The sequence below is a fragment of the Triticum aestivum genome, chromosome 3A (assembly GCF_018294505.1).
Source record: "Triticum aestivum cultivar Chinese Spring chromosome 3A, IWGSC CS RefSeq v2.1, whole genome shotgun sequence".
In the NCBI taxonomy this organism is placed as follows: Eukaryota; Viridiplantae; Streptophyta; class Magnoliopsida; order Poales; family Poaceae; genus Triticum; species Triticum aestivum.
This window is the reverse complement of record NC_057800.1, coordinates 499,305,836-499,325,388: the sequence shown is the minus strand read 5'-3', so window position 1 is coordinate 499,325,388 and position 19,553 is coordinate 499,305,836. Positions and strand designations below refer to the sequence as shown.

The 19,553-nt window shown below is 44.7% G+C and overlaps 3 protein-coding genes across 3 annotated transcripts; 2 read left to right on the top strand and 1 right to left on the bottom strand.

The window, feature by feature from the left end:
* Window positions 1-6,016: 6,016 nt before the first annotated feature.
* Window positions 6,017-12,017, top strand: LOC123061846 (EEF1A lysine methyltransferase 2). Its single transcript, XM_044485127.1, has 7 exons — window positions 6,017-6,414; window positions 7,390-7,515; window positions 8,069-8,260; window positions 8,635-8,731; window positions 10,428-10,531; window positions 11,460-11,511; window positions 11,596-12,017. Exons 1-7 carry the CDS (start codon window positions 6,125-6,127, stop codon window positions 11,806-11,808), a joined length of 1,074 nt encoding a protein of 357 aa, XP_044341062.1. The 5' UTR covers window positions 6,017-6,124; the 3' UTR covers window positions 11,809-12,017.
* LOC123061847 (uncharacterized) lies at window positions 11,952-14,863 on the bottom strand. The gene is made up of 8 exons (XM_044485129.1): window positions 14,404-14,863; window positions 13,855-14,116; window positions 13,374-13,445; window positions 13,167-13,234; window positions 12,939-13,080; window positions 12,762-12,842; window positions 12,570-12,662; window positions 11,952-12,490 (listed from the first exon to the last, which is right to left on the bottom strand). Exons 2-8 carry the CDS (start codon window positions 14,080-14,082, stop codon window positions 12,389-12,391), a joined length of 786 nt encoding a protein of 261 aa, XP_044341064.1. The 5' UTR covers window positions 14,083-14,116; window positions 14,404-14,863; the 3' UTR covers window positions 11,952-12,388.
* Window positions 14,864-16,438: 1,575 nt separating this feature from the next.
* LOC123061845 (guanine nucleotide-binding protein subunit beta-like protein A) lies at window positions 16,439-18,525 on the top strand. The gene is made up of 2 exons (XM_044485126.1): window positions 16,439-17,528; window positions 18,216-18,525. The coding sequence occupies exons 1-2, from the start codon at window positions 16,644-16,646 to the stop codon at window positions 18,327-18,329; spliced, it is 999 nt and encodes a 332-aa protein (XP_044341061.1). The 5' UTR covers window positions 16,439-16,643; the 3' UTR covers window positions 18,330-18,525.
* Window positions 18,526-19,553: the final 1,028 nt, after the last annotated feature.

Here is a 19,553-nt window from a genome sequence, read left to right as displayed (position 1 = left end):
GTTGAATTGACAACTCAGCTGCTAATACCTTCAAATATTCTTTGGCTCCCCTTGTGCCGAATCTATAAATCTGGGTTGAATACTCTACCCTCGAAAATGGTTGTGATCCCCTATACTTGTGGGTTATCAACGCGTTAAAGGGGTTGTCAATCCCTTTCGGGCAACAGCACCAGAAATTGGCAAACGGACATGAGAGAGTTGTAATAATTGATAGATCGAACGCCAAATAAAATAAAGTGCAGCAAGGTACTTTTGTATTTTTGGTTTAATAGATCTAAAAAATGCAAATAAAATAGATCGCAAAGGCAAATATATTAAAGAAGAGACCCAGGGGCCGTAGATTTCACTAGTGGCTTCTCTCAAGAAAAATAGCAAAAGGTGGGTAAAAAAATTATTGTTGGGCAATCTATAGAACTTTAAATAATCATGACGATATTGAGGCAATGATCATTATATAGGCATCACGTCTAAGATTAGTAGACCGACTCCTGCCTGCTTCTGCTACTATTACTCCACACATCGACCACTATCCAGCATGCATCTACTGTATTAAGTTCATGGAGAAACAGAGTAATGCAATAAGAACGATGACATGATGTAGACAAGATCTATTTATGTAGAAATAAACCCCATCATGTTATCCTTAATGGCAGCGATACATACATGTCGGTTCCCCTTCTGTCACTGGGATCAAGCACCGTAAGATCGAACCCATCACAAAGCACCTCTTCCCATTGCAAGATAAATAGATCAAGTTGTCCAAGCAAAACCCAAATATCAGAGAAGAAATACGAGGCTATAAGTAATCATGCATATAAGAGATCAAAGAAGACTCAAATAACTTTCATAGATAAAAAGATAGATCTGATCATAAACTTAAAGTTCATCCGATCCCAACAAACACACCGCAAAAAGAGTTACATCATATGGATATCCAAGAGACCATTGTGTTGAGAATCAAATGAGAGAGAGGAAGCCATCTAGCTACTAACTACGGTCCCGGAGGTCTACAAAAGAACTACTCACGCATCATCGGAGAGGCACCAATGGACATGATGCACCCCTCCGTGATGGTGTCTAGATTGGATCTGGTGGTTCTGGACTCTGCGGTGGCTGGAATTGATTTTCGTCGACTCCCCTAGGGTTTCTGGAATATTGGGGTATTTATAGAGCAAAAAGTTGGTTCGGGAGGCACCCGAGGTGGGCACAGCCCACCAGGGCGTGCCTGGGCCTCCAGGCGCGCCCTGGTGGGTTGTGCTCCCCTCGGAGCACCCCCCCCTCAGGTGCTTCTCTGACCCACTAGATGTCTTCTAGTAAAAAAATCCACAAAAAGTTTCACTGTGTTTGGACTCAGTTTGGTATTGATTTCCTGCGATGTAAAAAACATGCAGAAAACAACAACTGGCACTTGGCACTATGTCAATAGGTTAGTACCAAAAAATGATATAAAATGACTATAGAATGATTATAAAACATCCAAGAATGATAATATAACAACATGGAACGATAAAAAATTATAGATATGTTGGAGATGTATCACACATGAGTATGATGCATACACTTACCTTGAGGTGGTTGAGCATTATACCTAAAGAAAAAAAACTTGGGAAAACAAGGTTAGATAACACAAAAGTTTCTCTTCAAGAAAAAGAAGAAACCTCAAGAATACCAAGATTGGGTTAACATGTAAAAGAATATAGCATCACTAGGTGAATACTTTCCCGAAGGTTGCAATGGGAGCAAGTTTCAGAATATACAAAAAATATTGGGCGAAAGAAGTACCAGAGGGGGCCACCCACCGTCCACGAGGGTGGGGGCGCGCCCCCTGCCTCGTGGGCCCCTGGCAGCCCTCTGATGCCCATCTTTGGCTATATGGAGTCTTTCGTCGAGGAAAAAAACATAAGCAAGCTTTCGGGACGAAACTCCGCCGCCATGAGGCGGAACCAATTTAGGGCTCCGGCGGAGCTGTTCTGCCGGGGAAACTTCCCTCTGGAAGGGGGAAATCATCACCATCATCATCACCAACGATCCTCTCATTGGGAGGGGGTCAATCTCCATTAACATCTTTGCCAGCACCATCTCATCTCAAAATCTAGTTCATCTCTTTTATTCAATCTTTGTGTCAAAGCCTCAGATTGGTACATGTGGGTTGCTAGTAGTGTTGATTACTCTTTGTAGTTGATGCTAGTTGGTTTATTCGGTGGAAGATCATATATTCATATCCATTATGCATATTAATACCCCTCTGATTATGAACATGAATATGATCTGTGAGTAGTTACGTTTGTTCCTGAGGACATGGGAGAAGTCTTGCTATAAGTAGTCATTTGAATTTGGTATTCGTTCGATATTTTGATGAGATGTGTGTTGTCTTTCCTCTAGTGGTGTCATGTGAACGTCGACTACATGACACTTCACCATTATTTGGGCCTAGAGGAAGGCATTGAGAAGTAATAAGTAGATGATGAGTTGCTAGAGTGACAGAAGCTTAAACCCTAGTTTATGTGTTGCTTCGTAAGGGGCTGATTTGGATCCATATGTTTCATGCCATGGTTAGGTTTACCTTAATACTTCTTTTGTAGTTGCGGATGCCTATAATAGGGGTTAATCATAAGTGGAATGCTTGTCCAAGGAAGGACAGTACCCAAGCATTGGTTCACCCACATATCAAATTATCAAAGTACCGAACACGAATCATATGAACGTGATGAAAACTAGCTTGATGATAATTCCCATGTGTCCTCGAGAGCTTTTTCCTTTATATAAGAGTTTGTCCAGGCTTGTCCTTTGCTACAAAAAAGGATTGGGCCATCTTGCTGCATCTTATTTACTTTTATTACTTGTTACCTGTTCAAATTACCTTATCACAAAACTATCTGCTACCGATAATTTTAGTGCTTACAGAGAATACCTTGCTGAAAACTGCTTATCATTTCTTTCTGCTCCTCGTTGGGTTCAACACTCTTACTTATCAAAAGGACTACGATAGATCCCCTACACTTGTGGGTCATTAGGAGCCAAAGAATATTTGTAAGTATTAGCAGTTGAGTTGTCAATTCAACCACACCTGGAGATTAAATATCTGCAGCCAGATAATCAGTAGCACAGTAGTATGATAGTTTTGATAGAAGTGGTAACAATAATAGTAATGGTAACAGTGATAGCAATGATTTTGTAACAGTTGTGACAGTAGTAATAACAATAGTGTAAGTGCATCTAGTGCCACCCCTAGTTGGTTTTGGAGTATTGACGACAAACCTAGTTGAGGGACTAATGTGTTTGTGAGAATTGCAGGATAACACAGGTAGAAGTCCCTCATTGATTTGGTTTTACTACCAGAGATGACCCCTAAAAATATACGAAGACATTGAAGTCAAAGGTGGTATATGAACATATTCACATTGAAGACTATGACAAGAGAAGACACGATATGAAGCCTACAGAGCTCGAAGACTTAGATCTTTCGTAGTTCTTTTTCTTTTGTGTTGAGTCATAGGAACCACCGTACTGTTAAGTGGGGTCCAGGAGAACCAGTCAGAATGACTGAAGTGATGCCTAAACCAAAAACCTATGTCTTCGAGTGAAGACAATGAGAGCGAATCTTGTCTAGAGTCGGACAAGTCAGCTTTGCTTGTAGCCCAAGTAAAGTTGCCGTGTGAGTTTGAAATCTGACCGTTGGGACACGTGTCAGTTCCTTAGTGACCCAGGGTCATTTCGGACAAATCAGGTCGGGTTGCCAAGTGGCTATAAATAGCCCACCCCCTACAACCATAAACGGTTGGCTGCTCAGATTGAGAGTACGGCTTTTGTCGTTTGAGAGCAACCCACCTCGAAGCCTTTGAGAGAGAATTCCTTGCGAGGATAAAGCCCTAACTACCCAGAGCCAGAGAACATTGGGCATCACTTAAGTCTTCTTGTCCGTGTGATCTGAAGACTTATTACACTTGAGGACTGTGCATCCCTAGACGGTTAGGCGTCGCGTTCAGAGCATCCAAGAGACATTGTGGATTGCCAGTGAACAAAGTCTGTGAAGGTTTGGGAGTCTACCTTGAAGACTTACCAGAGTGATTGGACGAGGACTATGTGACCTTAGCTCAAGGAGAATACGGTGAGGACTTGGTGTCCTGAGCTGCGTGTTCAGGACTGGGTGTCCGGGACTGTGTGTCCTAAGGTTTAAATACCTAGCCGCTCCAACCAGACGTACAGTTGTCACAGCAACTGGAACTGGTCCAACACATCATTGTCTTCAACGAGTCACTGGTTTCATCTTCACTTCCTTTTACTTACTGATCACTCATTGTGAAGTCATTGCGTGTCTGTTCTATCTTTTGTCTTCACAACGTGAGTGTATGATCTGTTTGGCTTCATAGTATCTTCCTACCTGATCCTTATTACACTACAGCTATTTGTCACTGTGCTTTCACTATGTTGATACTTGACCATGGCTTGCCTAGTGTAGTCTAACTTCGGCTGCATAGTAATAGGCATATCTCTACTGTTTGTCTTCATAACTCCCATGTTTTGAAGACTTTCATAAAAATCGCCTATTCACCCCCCTCTAGTCGATATAACGCACTTTCAAATAGTAACTTAGCAGAAGCAATATGTGAAAAACTCGTAGGCATTGGATCAGTGAATTCGTTGGATGATATTCATCATATAACAGTCATAACCTAGGGCGATATAGAACTAGCTTCAGTTCATAAATATTATGTAGGCATGTATTCCGTAAATAGTCATGCGTGCTTATGGAAAGAACTTGCATGGCATCTTTTGTCCTACCCTCCCGTGGCAGCGGGGTTCATAAGGAAACTAAGGGATATTAAGACTTTCTTTTAATAAAGAACCGAAACAAAGCATTAACACATAGTGAATATATGAACTCCTCAAACTACAGTCATCACTGAAAAGTATCCTGATTATTGTCACCCCGGGGTTAACGGGTCATAACACGTAGCAGGTGCATATAACTTGCAAGATCGGATCTAGAACATAGATATAATGGTGAAAACATAAACGGTTCATATCTGAAATCATGACACTCGGGCCCTAGTGACAAGCATTAAGCATATCAAAGTCATAAAAACATCAATCTCAAAACATAATGGATACTAGGGATCAAGCCCTAACAAAACTAACTCGATTATATGATGAATCTCATCCAACTACTCACCGACCAACGAGCCTACAAATGAATTACTCACTTCCGATGGGGAGTATCATGGAATTGTCGATGAAGGAGGATTGGTGATGACGAAGATCCAGGATTCACTCCCGATGAAGAACAGGAGGTGGCGGCGGCTCTGTATCATGAAACGAGATAATTCTTCCTTCCTGTTTTTTTTCTTCAAAAAATAGGTATTTAAGGAGTTGGAATTATGGTCTGCGAGGCCACCAGGTGGGCGCAATCCACCTGAACGCGCCCTTGTGGGTTGTGCTCAACCAGGGACCCCCCCTCCGGTGTTTCTTGGCTCCAGTTTTTTTATTGTAAAATAATTCTTCAGAAAGTTTCGTTTCATTCCGAGAATTTTTATTTCTGCACAAAAACAACATCATGATAGTTTTACTGAAAACAATGTCAGTTCGGGTTAGTTTCATTTAAATCATGCAAATTAAAGTTTAAAACAAAAGCAAAAACGTTAGAAAAAGTAGATACGTTGAAGACGTATCAAGGACTCGTTGAATTTTGTTGTTGACATCATCATGTAGTTAAACTTTCCAAGTGCTTGAGTTGGGAGCTATCCTTTTTTCTTTGAAGTTCATCTTTCCACGTGGGTTAATATCAACAATATGTATTTGCTATGTACGAACTATGATTGTGTGGCAAAACTACTTATAGGGCGAACATGCTTTTAAATTTGCAGAACACAATTTACCGGATCTGCTTTATTAGAACCTGCTAAATTTGCAGAACGCATTTTACCGGATCTGTTTTGCCGGAACCTAGTACCGGAGCTAGAGATGCTCTGACGTTGTGCAAGCGACCATTCCATTCCGCCGTCTACAAAAGTGACCGAGTTACAAATCGCCACTCCAAGCATTGCTAAAATTCAAGCCGCCTCCCTGTCCAAGTTCTAACCCCGGTACCACCGTGCCCCTCGCCGCGATCTCCCGCCCGATCCGCATGGCTGGAATCAGGCTGACGCCCGAGGAGCCTGAGCTGCCGCAGGGCACTCCGCCCCGCCCCCAGCTGCCGCTCCCCGTCGCCGGCTCCGGCGTCACAGCGGGCGGCGGCGGCAGCGGTGGCCTGGAGATGGCTTCGGACGACGAGCGGTCAGTGGCAGCGGACTCGTGGTCCGTGCGGAGCGAGTACGGGAGCACGCTAGACGATGACCAGCGCTACGCCGACGCTGCCGATGTGCTCGCCGCGGCGGCGGCCGCCGGGAACTTCCCCTCCGCTGCCTCTGATTACTGGTACTCCTCGCTCTTTCTTTATGCAAATTAGCTGAGTTTGAAACGTAGATCTACTGATTTGTGCAGGAAATAATAATGTTCCTCTAGCTTCAGTATGGGGTGACTGTTAAGAGTATGCGATGCATACATAACATTCTAGAATATTCGTAAGCCCTCAAAAAGATCAAGATGCCTGCTATAGGTGATATTAGATCAAAGCTCTGGAGAAATTTAAAGGGGTTTAGATATTTTTCATGAATGGTCTAGAATAAATTATTACCATTACTCGTTGCAAATGGTAGAAAAATCTAGATAAAAGATAGTTGTATGGAGTTTTTTAGAGTTTTGGTGCAGGGTTTGCCACATGGCTCAATCATATACTCCTTCCGTTCACAAATATAAGAAGTTTTGGATATGTCAATATGGACTACATATGGACTGAAATGTGAACGAACACACCAAAATGTGTCTGTATACATCCGATTCAGAAAAAAGTTAGACATATTAAATTTGTGAACAGAGGGAGTATTAAATATAAATATAAGGGTGTCCTTACTTTCATGTAACTAAAGTACAATAAACAAAATAGAAGCACGACTAAACTATCATAGATATGAGTTTGGAATGGCCATGAGAAGAACATAGTGGATAAATAGCCACCAAGAAAAGTTTCTAATTATGGTTGTTATGCTTACCATTTTGCATTATGCACTTTCTAATTAAGTATAGCTATGAACAAAGGTGGGAAATTCATAAAATGTGTGTCATGTTATCACTCCACCACGGGATTAGCATAAGTGTATTCAGACCTAAAATATAACAATTTTCTTATCTTGTATTAAGGTAGGTGAACATGTTGTCCAAATAATAAAACTGTACGACAACTTCAAATTAATGTATTTGACAAGAAAAAAAACTCTATTCGCTAGCCTGTTATTTGTATAATTTTCTCAATAATTCATAAAAATGTTCTAAAATACCCTTCTGTCGAGGCAGTTCTGACAAAGATGACCAAGATCCTAATGAGGAAGGCTCAATGTTGGGGCTACAAAGTTATTGGGATGCTTCTTATTCTGAAGATCTCGCAAATTTTCAGGAACACGGCCATGCTGGAGAAATATGGTAATTAAATTTTAGGTTCTTTTATATTGATTGAAAGTGTCTAATTTTGTATAGAAAAATCACATGACGTCATATCGGTTACTACAAGAAAGCCAAAAGGCTGTCACTAATTGGTTTTACAATGTAACTGTTTTTATTGTTTGGAATTTGTATAGTGCAGATTATAAAATGTTAGCTCTATTTTTTGTTAAATACAAACTTTATTATTCTTATTCTTCTTTCATTATCAACTAATTTTTTTCATGAAGCCGTTGTTCATCTGTATTATAGACATAGTGCATGCATTAGAAAAATGTAAGTGAGCCATTGAGCATGCATACTCACTTTTTCATTTTTGGTTCCTCAAACTTAGAATCTGGAGTACAGGCACGTACTCACACCAAAACCCACTTATTTACGTAATTGACAATTGACATAATACTGGAGATTTTGTAGAAAATATTGAATTCTTCATTGATACTTTAAGGTTCCCAGTGCTATTTCGCGGAGTATATCGAATGCTTGAGTTATTTATTATTCGTTGCTACTGAGCACAATATTTCTCTTTTGGTAGGTTTGGTGCAGATGTAATGGATACTGTTGCCATTTGGACAAAAAAATTGTGTGTAAGCTTTTTCCAAGGTGGACTTTCATCGGCTAATGACAACATCAAATTTGAAGTTGATGATAAACACTTGTTTGACTACCCCGTGCTCGATCTTGGAACTGGCAACGGCCTCCTTCTGCAAGCACTTGCCAAGCAGGGGTACAGACAATGAGTAATCTTAAATATGTTTTTCCTGTTTATACCCATTATACACAGTAAAGGTTTATTGAATTAATTACGCTAATTTAATAATATGGTACTTAAGAAATGATGTCATCATGTTGCATAGTTTGTTAATACAATTGTTTTGCTTGAATTATGTGCGCAGAGCAATGTTTTTTTTAATGTATTCCTAACTTTCTAAGAACTGAATAGACTACTTCCGAAATACCCGTTCTCAGTTCTAGTTAAATATTTCCGTTTTTATTAAAGTGAGGCAGTGCTTTTGGAAGCCACTGTTAACGCCAAAGTCGCCCTTATTATGATTTTGAAGATCATATGTTTGCAAAAGAATGAATAGTTTCGTTTTTCAGGTTTTCAGATTTAACAGGAACTGATTACAGTGAAGGAGCCATTGAACTTGCAAGAAACCTTGCTGCTCGTGATGGGTTCACTACTATAAGTTTTTTGGTCAGTATACTGTATTCAGATGGAAGTCCTCTTATATTTGTATATTTGTCTACGAAGTCTACACTTTGTTATTATATTCTAAATTTCTTAACTGTAATTAACATGTTCTTACATATTCTGTAGCCTAAAAAAGAAAGAGCATATGATAACAATAGCTACTTTCACTAGTCTCGACGAGTCTTAGCTAAATGAGAAGCATCTTTGCATCTTGTAGAAAAGCACAAACACTTAAGAGTCTACATAGTTTGTTTACCCAAGTCGCCTTGTTTACCATAAACGAGGGGAATGTATACTATTTTTCCGTCATAGCAGATACAGTATCCAGTTGGTGGCAGATAATGTCAACAAAAAGTGCAGTTTACCGGGAAGAAAATGTATTCAGCCCTAAAGCTCCACCACATAAAATAAAATCAATTGCCATGAATTGAGCAAACATACTGAAGAAATCAAATATCTAGTGGTAGTTTGCATGTATATTCAAAGGCTCACTTTGTGAGTGTAAAGATATTCAACTCTGTACTTGCCATGCATGCATTTTTTTTCTTGAAATTGGTGAACTCTTTGTTAATCATTTGTCTACTGCTATTCCTCCATAACTGGACTTGCTCTTAGCACAACCAATTGACATAGGACATAGGACAAGTTCGTACAACATAGTTCAAAGACATAGGACATAGCCGTGAGACAACACATATTCCAAAGCCATAGGATATAGCAGTAGGACAATCAACACTTCACAGGTGTTTTCTGAAGTGGAAGTGAATGAATGCGTCGTAGGGGTTATCAGAATCCTTGTCCGGCGAGGGCATTGGCGGCGCGGGCTTGTTCATTGGCGAGGGCTTTGGCTCGGGCGGCCTTTTCAGCTTCACATTGCGAAGCCTTGATACCCTCCCAGAGCGCCTTCGCGTTCTTCCGACGGCGGCAGGTGGCAGACTCCTTCGTGGCCAAGGAGCATCAAAGGATGCCGTGGACCACCTGCTCGTCCTCGGACGAGGATGGCATGGGTACTGGAGCGGAGGAGAAGGACGCGTTGTGCGAGCCGAACACACAGCGCGAGCTGGATCCGCCCAACGGGAGGGCCATGGCGCCGCCTCGGACGAGCTCGACCACCGTTGCTCCACCCGTGCCGGGCAGCCGGGGACGGAGCTCGAACTGCGCCGCGGCGGGGACGGTGGGCGGCGATGATGGCCCACTGCCACTTCACCCGTGCCGGGGTGGAGGGGACGACAGACAGCCTTGGGTCTCGACCCTCGATTGGCGAAAGGCAAGGTCCTCGTCGTCCTCTGCCTCCAAGAGTTCCCAATCGATGCCGTCGTCCACCGATCCAGACATGGCGATGGTGGATGGAGGTGGGGCGGCGAGCTGAGGAAAGTGAGCTAGATTTTGGGGCGGACATTTTTTTTTGTTGATTTTGGGATAGGCCCAGGGTTTGGGCTGACATTGCGGACATGTCCATACAGCCCCATATCCTCCCCATATGTAGGCTGGGTTTGGGGCGGTCTGGACAGTCCAGACAAATGGAGAGGTTTGGGGAGGCCTGCTGGGCTGTATTTTTTTTTTAGTCCTGACTGTCCGGGCTGACAAATGGGGCAGGTTTGGGGAGGGCAGTAGGAGATGCCCTTATCAAATGGTTATTAAGTACTTACAGTTATGGTGTTTTGACGACTGTAGTAACTCATATTTCTGTCTCCACCAGGTCGATGATGTACTTGAGACAAAGTTAGACAGGAAATTCAAAATTATTACAGATAAAGGGACATTGGATGCCATTGGATTGCATCCAGATGGCCGTGCAAAAAGGTACAAGAACTACGACTCGGTCATTCTTTGGTTAGCCACCCCCTTAAAATTTCCTTTTAGCCTGTGGAATTAAATATTGTTGATATGTTCTGTGAGATTTGATTATCTAACAAGAACCTGCAAATTTTGCATACTAGAGTTGGAATAGCTAGAAATCTGGAAATTAGGTCTCCTATCTGGATAGTTTTTATTTGTTGGCATTCTGTAATAGTGAATAGCATAGCTTTAGCCTTTAGGGCTTTAGGCTGTATGAGCCCGACTTTCAATTTAGTTTAGTTTCAGATCTGCATAGTGCAGTAGATAGCTGAGTTTCACTGCTTACCAGCACACCGTGTTGATTTTAACAACTCAACCAGTGAGTTATATTTCATTGCAATGTGGTATATGCACATATAGGATAGAGTTGGCGTAGCACCAATTGAAGAGAAGCCTGTCCAACATCGTCTGAGATGGTTTGGGCATATTCAGCGCAGGCCTCCAAAAGCTCCAGTGCATAGCGGATGGCTAAAGCGTGCGGATAATGTCGAGAGATATCGGGGTAGACCAAATTTGACATGGGAGGAGTCCGTAAAGAGAGATTTGAAGGATTGGAGTATCACCAAAGAACTAGCCATGAACAGGGGTGCGTGGAAGCTTGCTATCCATGTGCCAGAACCATGATTTGGTCGCGAGATCTTATGGGTTTCACCTCTAGCCTACCCTAACTTGTTTGGGACAAGGCTTTGTTGTTGTTGTTGTTGTTGTTGTTGTTGTTGTTGTTGTTGTTGTTGTGGTTGTGGTATATGCACATACAGGATAGGTTAATGGGGTATGCGGTTCCAATACACAAGAAGTCTATGTTAAAGATATCTCAAGTATGATTCAATAATCAGTACCACGTTGAGTTAACATTGTTCTCTTTATGGTGTTTTTTTTTTCTTTGCTTCAGAGTGATGTATTGGGAATCTATATCAAACTTGGTTGAACCAGGTGGCCTTGTGGTCAGTACTTTCTCCGTGCAAACTCTCTGAAACTCTTATCTTACACCAGTCCTGTAGAATTGAAACTTATGCTTATGTCTTCAGGTCATAACATCATGTAATCACACAAAGGATGAGCTTCTGCAAGAAGTAGAAGAGTTCGGTATGCGGAAATTTGGTAAGGAGGACACAGACAGAGGTGCAGGTGATTCGCACCAGATCTTCCGATACTTGGATCATGTCCAAACGTATCCTACCATCATGTTTGGCGGAGTTGAGGGGTCTCAAGTGTGCACCTTGGCTTTCCAACGGGCGTGAAAGGCCAGCTTAAGTGTGTTTTTCCCTCTATGTTGTAGCTCAATTTTATCCTCAGGTTGTTGTTGTAGCCTATACTGGCAGTCCTTTCCAGTTTACAAGGACAGAGAGTAAGAGAACACTTATGAAGCAATTTTTGTGTTGTGTAAACGAACAGGAGGGACATGATGTACTGTATTATTTATGTAACCGTGAACTTTTGCCTATTTTCATACAGAGTTTCCCTGCTTTTTCCAAAGAGAATGCAGACGTTTTAGTGCCTGGTGTCTTCTGTGGCTGGGCACAAAATTTTCACTGCCATGAATGTTGGAAAGCCTGTACACTCACTCACACTTGCCTAGGGTTTCTTAAACTTTATATACACATGCCCACTTCAATTTCACTTCTCATCTCCATGACTTGTTAAGTCAAGTGTGTTGTTCCTAGTATATGCTTTGTGTACAATTCTACGGAACATCTTTACACTTGCAATGATTTTACATCTTCTCTATCCTATGACAGCCAGCGTCGATCTCGCTAACTTCATCCAATGAGACTAATAATATTTGACAGAACCTAACCACCATTCTCCTTGTGCAGCTTGCTACTGGATGCTGATGACATGCTGTTGAGGTGGCGTCGGCGGCAGGCTCTCTGTGTCCTCAATTCCTACAGGTTCTGTAACTGGCGTTGCGCCATGCACATCCTGCATTAGCATAAAAACATTACATTCTGATTGAAACCGAGGTTTTTTAGATACGTGACTGGACATGGGTAAGACAGACCTGGTGTTGACTGTACCGATGGAGCAATGTGACAACTGATATCAAGATAAAGTAGATGGGTATGACAACTCCGGCTGTTCTGAACATCAGCAGCTGTCTCATCAACGCAATCCATATCAGAATTGCCCATGAATCACATTCAGGGTAAGAAAATAGAAAGATCTAATCAGGTTACATGATTCAGACTCTTACAGTGATCAGTGCCATCGAGTACACCTCGGGGCCGCCGAGGACAAGCGAGGTTGCGTCACGGAGCACCAGCAGAGCCATCAACTGAAGGTGCATGTTTCGAACCACATATGCGTTAGTTGGCTGCAGCATGAGTACTCGTGCCAGATGCATGGAAGGTTTACATTCTATAGCACTTACGGCGATGGCAATCACACGGCAGTAGGTGACGCCTTTTGGATTGCAAAATTGAGAGTCAAAGCTTGATGTGCCGGCAGCATGACCAGCAGTTTGGGAAACGTTTTCTCCAGCGTTGAGATTCTCTGGTGTTCCTCCAGCTCTCCTGCAGTGAGAAGAGAGGGCCTAGGATGTCAGATAGGCCCTTCTTGGATGAAAATATTACCAAGGATCTTAAGCACCAAGTGACACCTGAAGCTAATTTGGTTTCTTCCGATCCGAAACAACTTCAAAGGGGCACTGTAGTTTGGTGTAAATTGCTGTGCCATAGGTAGCAAAGACAAGAAATTAGTCAACAAACTATCTTTTGGCACTGAAGACTGATGATGGCTTTACAGGGAAGTAAAGGGCAAACTGAACTCAGCTGCTTCTTTCTGGTTTCCGTTGAGAATTACTCACCTGTAAGCATATCTCACATATGGTGTCTCCCTTCTCGTTACACCACCTCTGGATGCATATGTGGTGAGCGTACTGCAGGCAGCAACAAACTAGTTCAAGTAAAACCTCTGTTGGCTGGCAGGATTAAATGGGCATCTGCTAGGAAAAAATAAAAGGGTGGTCGAATCTACATGAAAATCATGATTCTATCGACACAAGGATAGAATCCCTCGAAAAATCCGATTTGGTTCCGATAACAGAGAAGAAATAATTCACTGATAGTGGTATGGAAGACAGAAATAGAAATTTGTGTTCCCGGTGGCATTTTGATATGGACGTATCTAATACGAAAGCGACCTCTGTTCCATTGTTGAAGATGGACGAGGTAATAATAAGCGGGTTTTCAACTTGAGGTTATTTCTGGTGCTCAGACTTTGAACAACCAAGGATAATTTGACAGCATATGGAATGATCAAGCCGGGAGAGGAGCAGAAAGCCTTGCCTTGAGGCTACCCTTGCAGGAGCAAGGGGTCTCCATGTAGGCTTGATCACCTTCTTCTTGGCAGATTCTGCATTCCACCATGACACCAGTCTTGGTCCTCCCGTCCTCAAAAATAGAAGGATCATGATGATCACAAGCATCCTTCGCGGAAGGGGCATCGAAGATGGCGCCCTGAAGCGTTGCCTCCGTGATCATCCGTCCCGTCATGAGCGCGAAGTGGTCCGCCATCCTCGGATCAATGGCCTTGCCGATTGAAACACAGCTGTGGATAACATAAGCATCCATGATTTTTCAGGGACGCTATATCGAAAAGGAGCTTGTCCGGAACAAAGACCACGCACGCAATCCATGTTAAGTCGCACCACATGACAAAGAATCATGCCACGAACATGACACGAGATGGCAGGAAAGGCAGCTCTTTTTGAAGCGTCTTTCCATTCCACCAGACATCCCCTTTGCTTACAGAAAGGAGCTAATTAAAAGAGCCATGCGCCCATGCACGGAGGCAGGCACGGAGGTACACGAAAAGGGCCATGAACTGCATGTTACCTGGGGAGGGGGTGCAAATGGGACGAAGGCCGCGCCAAGCAAGCCGGTGCAGCTGGAAAAGGCAAGGCCCGATCTTTTCTCAAGCCGTGAGAATGAGATTATGAGGCATGGCAACCCCAAGAAGCAAAGAGCTTGGCTTGAGTGAAGAAAGGAAGAATGGAGGGAGGATATGATATGCAAGCCACCAGGAGAGCGGCAGGGGGGGAGGAGGAAGAGGAGAGTAGGAGAGGCAGGCCAACAACATCAAGAAGGGGAGAAGGGCTTGGGAGGAGCAGGGCAGGGGGACGCTTGCAGGGCGGGACATGGAGATCCCAAACATCCAGTAGAGAAGCAAGAGATCGATGGGTTAGGTGGCCCTCCGCTACTGGCCTCCGTTGCGTTTTATTTGGTTCTTTTGAGAAGAATCACCTGATGGCGGCCTCGCGATTCGCGCCGCGGATCTTCGCAGGGCGTCCCGTCCCGCCGGTAACTGACTATTGTTTTTTTTTGTTGGGCACTCCTACAAGATAGGGTACCTGTCTGCTCCCGTCAGTGCGGGATGGATAGATAGGCCCTCATTTGCCTTATCTGTGAAATGAAATGTTCCTTTTTTTATCTCGTCCACCGCTGTACAGACGGTGCCCTGTTGATTAGTTTCCTGATTATAGTAGGATAGACAGATTGGAGACGAATTTGTTTCCATAGATAGAGAAAGGAGGTAGCTAACCCAACTCAGAGATGCTCTGGAAAAGTACCTGGGAGTTGGCATGTTTGTTGGGAAACCGATCCTGCCTTTGTGCTGCCGCCAAAGCACCAAATTTCATGGGGTACAAAATCGATCCCGTTCATCGGCGAGCATGTTTGCAAGATTCACGGCCCTCCCTGCCCTGGTAACTTGTGCACTTAGCTGACCCGCTGCAATCAATCAGGGAACGAACGGCCGAGAGCCGCTGTGAAACGTCCCTTTCCCTGCCATTCGACCACGGCAACGAGTGATTACTTCGTTGATCTGACAACCGGACGTGGTTGGGGGTGGATCAGGACTCCGTTTCTGTCTCTGTGCTCATCAAGCGCCCATCCGGTTCTCCATGAATCGTGATCCTCCGTCTCCGAACACCTTCGCACCGCGACGTGGACAGCACAGAGCAGAACGCCGGTTTGATTTCATTCATGGGGTTCTTTCTTGAGAAAGACGGATCCTTTCTCCACACTGCCTTATTGAGTCGCAGCCTCGCAGGGTTGCAAAAACAATGGGGATGTCCGATTGGACTCTACATGATTTTGCTTGCACCATAGAAAAAAAAAATAAGGACACCACTTATCAGCGAACGTCATTTTTTAGGCAATCCCAGCGAATGCGGACTGTCAGATCCCAATTGAACGCATGACAGTTACTGTGCGCAGCGTGATGAATTTTCTGCCAGTTTTCTGTACTAAGTACATGGTAATTGTCGCTTTAGAGCATAACAAATCCCTTAGGACATCATGACAATTTTATTTGTTTACGCATGGCAATTCTAGGCGTTCGCTGGGAAAGCTTAAAAAGAAACTTAAGTCAATTCTTTAACATTCCCGGAAAACTAAGGATTTTTTCCAGGATATCCAGGTGAATTAAAGATTTTATATGAAATGTAGTGCAAAGAATTTCTTAGGACAATATGTATATGATTCAATTGTACGAATCAAATAACCAACATAGGAAAACTCCTTAAGGATTCTAATTCTTAAAAAATTGTATGAATATCCTTTTAATAAAAAATCCCCTTAGTTGATAGGAGTAGCTGCTAATACTAATATGTCATGACGCGATCCTTTTCTTGAGTCATCTTATGCTCGAATTTTCTTGTGGTGGTCACCTAAATGTTTCACCCAAGCAAGAGCATAGAAGCAAAGCATTTCCCGCCCCATGCAGAGGACCAAAGCATTTCTTGCCTTTTCCCTCCGTAGCGATGATTAGGCCCATGGGGCAGAGAAGAGGAGAATGGTAAGCTATAGGCCCATGCGCAAGTGAGACGATCTGCAGCGTTTGCAATGGGCCTCCTGGGGTGCAGCCCAGAGATCCCTCTCGGTGTGCATCGGACGGTCACGATTTCCGCTCAACTGAGCACAAAGTCCACTAATCCACGAAAACCCTAGCGCCTCACGCCCGCCCCCACTATAAACTCCTCCTCCCTCTCCGCCCGCTTTCCTTCTCATCTCTAGCCTGCGCCGCCGCCTCCACCGCACCCCCAAAACCCTAGCGCTCGCTCCGCCCCACCACCATGGCCGGAGCGCAGGAGTCCCTCGTGTACGCCGGCGTGATGCGCGGCCACAACGACGTGGTCACGGCCATCGCGACGCCCATCGACAACTCGCCCTTCATCGTCTCCTCCTCCCGCGACAAGTCGCTGCTCGTCTGGGACCTCACCAACCCCATCCAGGCCACCCAGGACTCCAGCTCCGAGTACGGCGTCCCCTTCCGCCGCCTCACCGGCCACGGCCACTTCGTCCAGGACGTCGTCCTCAGCTCCGACGGCCAGTTCGCGCTCTCCGGATCCTGGGACGGCGAGCTCCGCCTCTGGGACCTCTCCACCGGGGTCACCACCCGCCGCTTCGTCGGCCACGAGAAGGACGTCCTCTCCGTCGCCTTCTCCATTGACAACCGACAGATCGTCTCGGCGTCCCGCGACCGCACCATCAAGCTCTGGAACACCCTCGGTGAGTGCAAGTACACCATCGGCGGTGACCTCGGAGGCGGCGAGGGCCACACTGGCTGGGTGTCCTGCGTCCGTTTCTCACCCAACAACTTCGCCCCGACCATCGTCTCGGGCTCATGGGACCGCTCCGTCAAGGTCTGGAACCTCACCAACTGCAAGCTCCGCTGCACTCTTGATGGTCATGGTGGCTATGTTAGCGCCGTCGCGGTCAGCCCAGACGGTTCGCTCTGCGCGTCTGGTGGCAAGGATGGCGTCACCTTGCTGTGGGATTTGACCGAGGGCAAGAGACTCTACTCGCTGGATGCGGGATCCATTATCAACTCACTTTGCTTCTCGCCCAACCGCTACTGGCTCTGCGCGGCGACACAGGATTCCATCAAGATCTGGGATCTTGAGTCAAAGCACATCGTGCAGGACCTTAGGCCCGAGGTCCCTGTCTCCACGAAGCAGGTTTATTTCCTATTCCCACTATCACTCCTTATTTCCGTGTTTCTTTGATTGTTTACTATTGGTTAATTTGTAAATGTGTTGTTTGTATGACCAGCTTACCCTTGTGGCTATGTAGATCTGTTACATTCTATCATCTGTATTTATTGTGGTAGTCTAATTTATGATTTGCAACGTATTAGCTTCATGTTGGAATGATGAATTTAGCATAGGTTCTGAACATTACCAGTGAGGGTTTTGATTCACCGCATTATATAATGCAGCTGAAAGCTTGCATAGTTGTGCTATTTTGTTCTTTAAGCTAGAACTGGTTGACTTAAGTTGCCAAATTGATAAAGAGCTTTAATGCAGGCATAAAAAGAAATAGCAAGTTCACTACCAGTACTTTTCTTATTCATGGAATGTACATGGATGTGCTTGTTCTGTTGGTTATTTTTCATACATTGTTATGAAATGTTTTATGTTCATCTTCCCTGGTGCCGCCTGCCCATCTAACTTAAGGCTGCATTGTATTGTCAAGCGAGGTACTTAAAGGAAGCACAGGCACTTGTTGTGCATTTGTTCTAATGCATAGCTAAATTTACTGGTTCTGTTTTTACGAACTCATTTTAAATTTTGAGAGTTGCTACATTAAGTTAAAATCTATCGTCTGTTGGGTGCTTCTTAATATGCTTCATACTGTTTGCCCAGATGCTCTACTGCACTTGCTTGAGCTGGAGCGCGGATGCCAGCACTCTCTATGCTGGTTACACCGATGGAACTATCCGCATCTACAAGATCTCGGGGTTCAGCTACTCTAGCTAGATTATGTATCTTGTTTTAGTGGCCTCTGTTCTGGTAAAACGGCTGTGGTATCTTCTTTTTTTGACTGTCTTGAGGCGTAATATCTGCCTTGGTACTTCTGCTTAATTTACTATCTGTGTCTTAGCCGCAGTCATGATCTCATGGATAATGCATCGTTTGTTGGTTTTGGCTGTTCAATATATTGTCTCGTGAATCATGGAACCAGCGTTGCTGCTTGTTATGTCGAGGGATTTTCTAAGAATGATGTCAAATGACCTGCAATTTCGTGTGATCTAATAATATGAGTCGCTGATGCTGTATGAACTCTGAATTGCCGCCTGATGTTAATTATGTGGCTGTTGTCGTGCTTCCGCTTCTAGTCCCCTAGGTTGCGTTAATTAGGAGCGCATACGATCCGCAACTGCTATGTAGAACGGCGCGCTGCTCCACTGAGGCCAACTCCTCACGACTGCAGCCGCAGGCACCGGAGCAAATAATTAAGAACTGAAATAGGCCGCGGCCATAGCGTCAAAGTATTCATCAATAATTTAGCTTGCCCTTGGCCGTAGCTCAGTCATTTAGCATCGCTTTTGTTTCTTCTCGAACCAAACCCTTCTCCTTAGTGACGTCTTCTCAACTCCAGCGCCATGAGAGTAAAATGCATCAACCGTCCTTACTTGCTGGCAAGGACCAAAACGGTCCCTAAACTCTGAAACTGATTCCATACGATCCCTAAACTTGACAATACGATGTCAATACGGCCCTGCAACTCGTGCAACCAGTCCTGAGCTACGTATGCGCCTACTTCTCGCGTACGCGGCGACGTGCACGTCAGCCATGTCAACAAAGAGGGCCCGCGGTCAGAAAATCTGGTCGTCTCCTGGTCAAAGCAAGCCGCAATTCCTAGCTTCCCCAAATAGCGGTCCACCACGAATGATCCCGCACGATGGGCGATGGGCGGCGCCACCGTGACACATAGTTCCGTCGACGGCGACGGCAGCAACCTCGGCGCCTATCCACCTCCCGTCGCCGGTGGCTACCAAGTCGCGCCTCCCCCACCCGTCTCCGCCGGTGGCCCGAGCCGCAGCTTGCTCCTCGGGCGGAGGTGGCGCGGCGGGGAGAGCCCTGTCTCCGCCCAGTGACAGGCCATGTGCTCCTCGCGCGGACGCCGTCCATGGATGTCCCGTGGGCACGTGCTGATGGAGATGGTGGCGATTTGATGAAGGCGGACGCACTTGTGGCCGC

Bases quoted from the DNA above. Each gene is read 5' to 3' on its own strand.
- LOC123061846 (XM_044485127.1), top strand. From the start codon at position 6,125: ATGGCTGGAATCAGGCTGACGCCCGAGGAGCCTGAGCTGCCGCAGGGC. The intron at 7,516-8,068 runs GTAATTAAATTT...CTCTTTTGGTAG, and splicing joins GGCCATGCTGGAGAAATATG to GTTTGGTGCAGATGTAATGG. The intron at 8,732-10,427 runs GTCAGTATACTG...TGTCTCCACCAG, and splicing joins TCACTACTATAAGTTTTTTG to GTCGATGATGTACTTGAGAC.
- LOC123061847 (XM_044485129.1), bottom strand. From the start codon at position 14,082: ATGGCGGACCACTTCGCGCTCATGACGGGACGGATGATCACGGAGGCA. The intron at 12,843-12,938 runs GTAAGTGCTATA...ATGCACCTTCAG, and splicing joins GCCGTGTGATTGCCATCGCC to TTGATGGCTCTGCTGGTGCT. The intron at 12,491-12,569 runs GTCTGTCTTACC...ATGCTAATGCAG, and splicing joins ATCGGTACAGTCAACACCAG to GATGTGCATGGCGCAACGCC.
- LOC123061845 (XM_044485126.1), top strand. From the start codon at position 16,644: ATGGCCGGAGCGCAGGAGTCCCTCGTGTACGCCGGCGTGATGCGCGGC. The intron at 17,529-18,215 runs GTTTATTTCCTA...CTGTTTGCCCAG, and splicing joins TCCCTGTCTCCACGAAGCAG to ATGCTCTACTGCACTTGCTT.